At 39.3% G+C, this 4061-nt stretch overlaps 1 protein-coding gene across 1 annotated transcript; it reads left to right on the forward strand.

Annotated features, from left to right (window-relative positions):
• The first annotated feature begins 2292 nt into the window (after positions 1-2292).
• Positions 2293-3225, forward strand: LOC108795249 (olfactory receptor 2G3-like). Its single transcript, XM_018566460.1, has one exon. It carries the CDS (start codon positions 2293-2295, stop codon positions 3223-3225), a length of 933 nt encoding a protein of 310 aa, XP_018421962.1.
• The last annotated feature ends 836 nt before the right edge of the window (positions 3226-4061 follow it).

A 4061-nucleotide genomic window follows, 5' to 3' on the forward strand; every position in this document is an offset into this window, starting at 1 on the left:
TTAAGTGTAGGTAAAGGCACTATTTTAGCTTTGGATAGAGAGGAGAAAGGTTAGACCCTTTTTGAAGTTTTTATTGTTCCAAAGGAGACATCCAAAAGGCACTGGGACTTCAATACTTATTTGTACAGATCAGTGAAGGGAAAACAATCATTCAGAGAGCTCACTGGCTCTGGCTAGGCAGCTCCCATGCAAACAGAGCTACCATCCACAGAAAGCCAAAAAACAACAGGAGGAGCACCAGACCAAAACTGTGAGAGAGTCCAAATCACTTTAATGGTTCACGATAAATTGTGAACCATTAAAAATCGCTTTATTGGTTCACAATAAATTTGGACTCTTTTGCTATTTTGTTCTAGTGCTCCTTCTGCTGGTTTATGCTTTTAATAAGTTTTTATTGCTGTCTGAGCTCCCACTTGGGAGATTCACCCGTCTATTTGTACATATTACCATTGCCCTTAAAACAAAGTTAGCGGAAATAAAAAATTGTGATATCTTCCATTGGGGACCAGAGAAAGGGTTCAGAACTGTTGTCAGGTAAATGCAAGAAAAGGTGATTTCTGCACAATAGGTTGGAGAGTAGAGGAAAGGTGAGGAAGGGTAACAGTTTTACTTCCACTTTAAGCATTAAGGATACAGGGTTAGAGATTAGAGCTCTTTTCCATATGCTATTTATTATTCTGGGGTGTGTATGTGTGTCTTAAGGTCACCACACACCTTACGGTAATCGTAGGATAATCGTGGGAAATCCCGCGATCCTACGATTATCGTAAGGTGTGTGGAAGCCGTGCGACCTCTACTACTGTAAGGGCGCACGACTTTAAACTTACAACCATGTTTCAAAACCCGCCGAGCATCGTACGATGTTCGGCGGGTGTGTAGCATGTTCGTAAGATAAAAGCCGGACGGGCCCATTCGGCATTGCGGTCATCGGAAGCCCGCCCCTCAGGGGGCGTGGCTTGCGATCATCGCAAGTACGATCTGCCTATGCAACATAGGCAGATCGTACGTTTTTTTAAGTACCTTACAACCATCGCAAGACAAAAGTCTTGCGATGGTTGTAAGGTGTGTGCCCAGCCTTAGTCTGACACTGCAGTTGGTAACAAATTTCCATCATGACCAATAAACTGTAGTGGTCACTGCTAAAGCTGTTACTGGAACGTAAAGTTATTAGCAAGTAAACTGGCATGCCTGTAGTGAACCATGATGGAGGCAGAGTTGGGTGAGAGCACTGTGAGTAAAGATGGCATATAACTGCACTTAGAGGAAGTGACTTGCCATAGTGTATTTAGAAAACGGCCCACCCGATGCGCTTACATTGCACTTATAACGACAGTGTCTGTGTCTGACACAACTTGTTCCAATCGGCCTGATTAGGAAATGATGAAAGGACATATAAGGCAGCATAAATGGAGCAGATTTTGGTTGATTTTACAAAACTAACCACTGATTGCATAGTATTCTTCCCAATTTACTTTTTAGGTGATTGGAAGTGAAAAGGGGAGAACACACACATTTTGCCTGCAAAGCAATCGTTCCTCAGGGGATTGTATTTTGGAGGCAAGAGAGGTTTCTCAGAGAATTGTATTTTGGCAACAATAGTGAACTGTTGCAATGGCACCAAAAACATGAAGAGTGAAGAAAGCCTAGGCTCGCCTAATGCTAAATTCACTAATGGCTTCCCTGTGCATTTGCATTGCTCCTATATGGAGTGTGTGCTCATTGACATAACTCCTTCTGATTGGCCGGATTAGGGAATGATGAAAGACCATAAAGGAGAGCATGGGAGACAATCCCATAGATTCCCAGGTTGAAAATGACATAGAGCACAAATAATTTCTGATTTATTTTTTTTTTCAAGCAATTCAGTGTGATCCTGGATGAATACTGACTCCTGTACCTAAAATGCATTCCTCAAGTTTCTGCTGATGTCATCAGGATCAGCCACCTTTCATTTTTAAATAGCATAGGTCTATACAAGACAGGAGAGGCCCCCACCCCAAGCCTGTACGGCAAGGATCAGGTGACAGAACTGCTTGGCTTAACACTGTTCTAGATATGTTATTGACATTGCCATTATAGACGTGTGATCTCAGAGGATAAAGGTCAATTTTTGAAATCTGAAGAACTTGAAAAACTGCCACATGCTTGAACCACTGTAGAAAGCAGTGTTGGTTGGAGTCTTTTAAGAAAGCTACCTACGACCGTTTGTTCCTACACTTATACTGTATATGCATATTTATATGACATTTGACTACAAAATTCTATCTCTAGACTTTCTTTATAGTGATAATGATGTGGAACTACACAAAAGTCGAGGAATTCATTCTTTTGGGGTTGACCAGAAGCCCAGATATGCAGATTGTCTTATTTATAGTATTTCTTATCGGTTATGTTACATCACTTATGGGTAATGTCCTTATTATTTTTGTCAGCAGGATTAGTCCCAGTCTCCATACCCCAATGTATTTCTTCTTGAGTAACTTATCGTTTATGGACATTTGGTTTACCTCCAGCATAGTTCCCAAAATGCTCAAAAACTTTTTATCACTGAAGAAAAGTATATCATTTGAGGCCTGTTTTACCCAACTGTTTATGCATATGGGTTTAGGAGGCTCAGAGTGCTGCCTTCTCTTAGCAATGGCTTATGATCGGTATGTGGCTATATGCAGTCCGTTACACTATAACACTATTATGCATACAAGCTTATGCATTAAAATGGCAAGTGGATGTTGGATCACGGGCCTTACAAACTCATTAATACATACACTATTTGCACTGCAGTTGCCATTCTGTGGCCCAAATGTCATTAACCACTTTTTTTGTGAGATACCATACATAATAGAACTGTCCTGTACAGATGCTTCTCTTAACAAGACCATCATATTCTTGTGTGCTATGTTTGTGGTTATGGTCCCATTTTTCCTCATTCTCATTACATATGGGTACATTATCTCCAGTATACTTAAGATCAGTACATCAGTGGGCCGGAAGAAGGCTTTTTCCACTTGTGCTTCACACATTATTGTAGTCACTTTATTCTATGGTACAATCATTTTTATGTACATGAGACCAGGAGACACTCATGTGGCCAACCAGGATAAAATGGCCACCTTGTTCTATAGTGTTGTGACTCCAATGCTTAATCCTTTCATCTACACCTTGAGAAACAAAGATGTTAAAGGGGTGTTGATAGAGATTACAAGAAAAAAGCATGTGCCAAAATGAGAATAGGAACTGTAAGCATATATTATTTTAGAATGGAATAACTTATTGTATTTATATAGGTAGAAAAATATTATCACTGGGTCACATGCACTTGTCTAATCTAAACCGAAGGTACCAAGGCACAAGGATTTTAGCTGTTCATGCAGGAAAGATTAATTATTTCCCATCTGACATCACCATGCTCTGTTCAAAGCATTTTGGACAAGCACTACATAGGAAGTGACATTTAGGATAACTATTGGGAAGACAAGTACCATTGAAATTAGATCTCTTTTTGATCTTTGCTAGAGTTTTCCACCCCACAATAAACAATTTTGGCTGGAGGTAAGCTTTATCAAAATCCACTAACAAGTAAATCTCTAGGATAATGCCACCTTGAAGGTCATCGGGTTCAAAGAAATATACTCCATGTAAATGTCTTATCTTTGAAACCATATATTTTATCAGCTTTTTCTACTGATCATACATTGGTACCTAAATAATTGTTCTTACAAAGAGGAAACAAAATATGCTTTTTTACAAGTCATTCATCTTTAAGCAAAGATTCATGAGTCAGGTGGGATTTTCTACCCCATAATATACAATTTTGGCTGATGCTAGGCTTTAACAAAATGGGAAAACAAACAAACCTCATCTATGAATGTCAGTATGGCGTTTAAAAAAAAATGTCTTCTGCATTTTCGTTGGGGTTTCCAACATAGTTAAACTACTACATATAACATTAGTTAAATATGCACTACTGCATCTGATCTTTCAGGGGCAACACAAACTTTTAAACAATGTCCCTTCTACAACAATCTCCACAGACTGTAAACTGTAAGCCAAATGGACAAGGC

The sequence above is a fragment of the Nanorana parkeri genome, unplaced genomic scaffold (assembly GCF_000935625.1).
Source record: "Nanorana parkeri isolate BGI_ZX_2015 unplaced genomic scaffold, ASM93562v1 scaffold951, whole genome shotgun sequence".
Taxonomy (NCBI): domain Eukaryota; kingdom Metazoa; phylum Chordata; class Amphibia; order Anura; family Dicroglossidae; genus Nanorana; species Nanorana parkeri.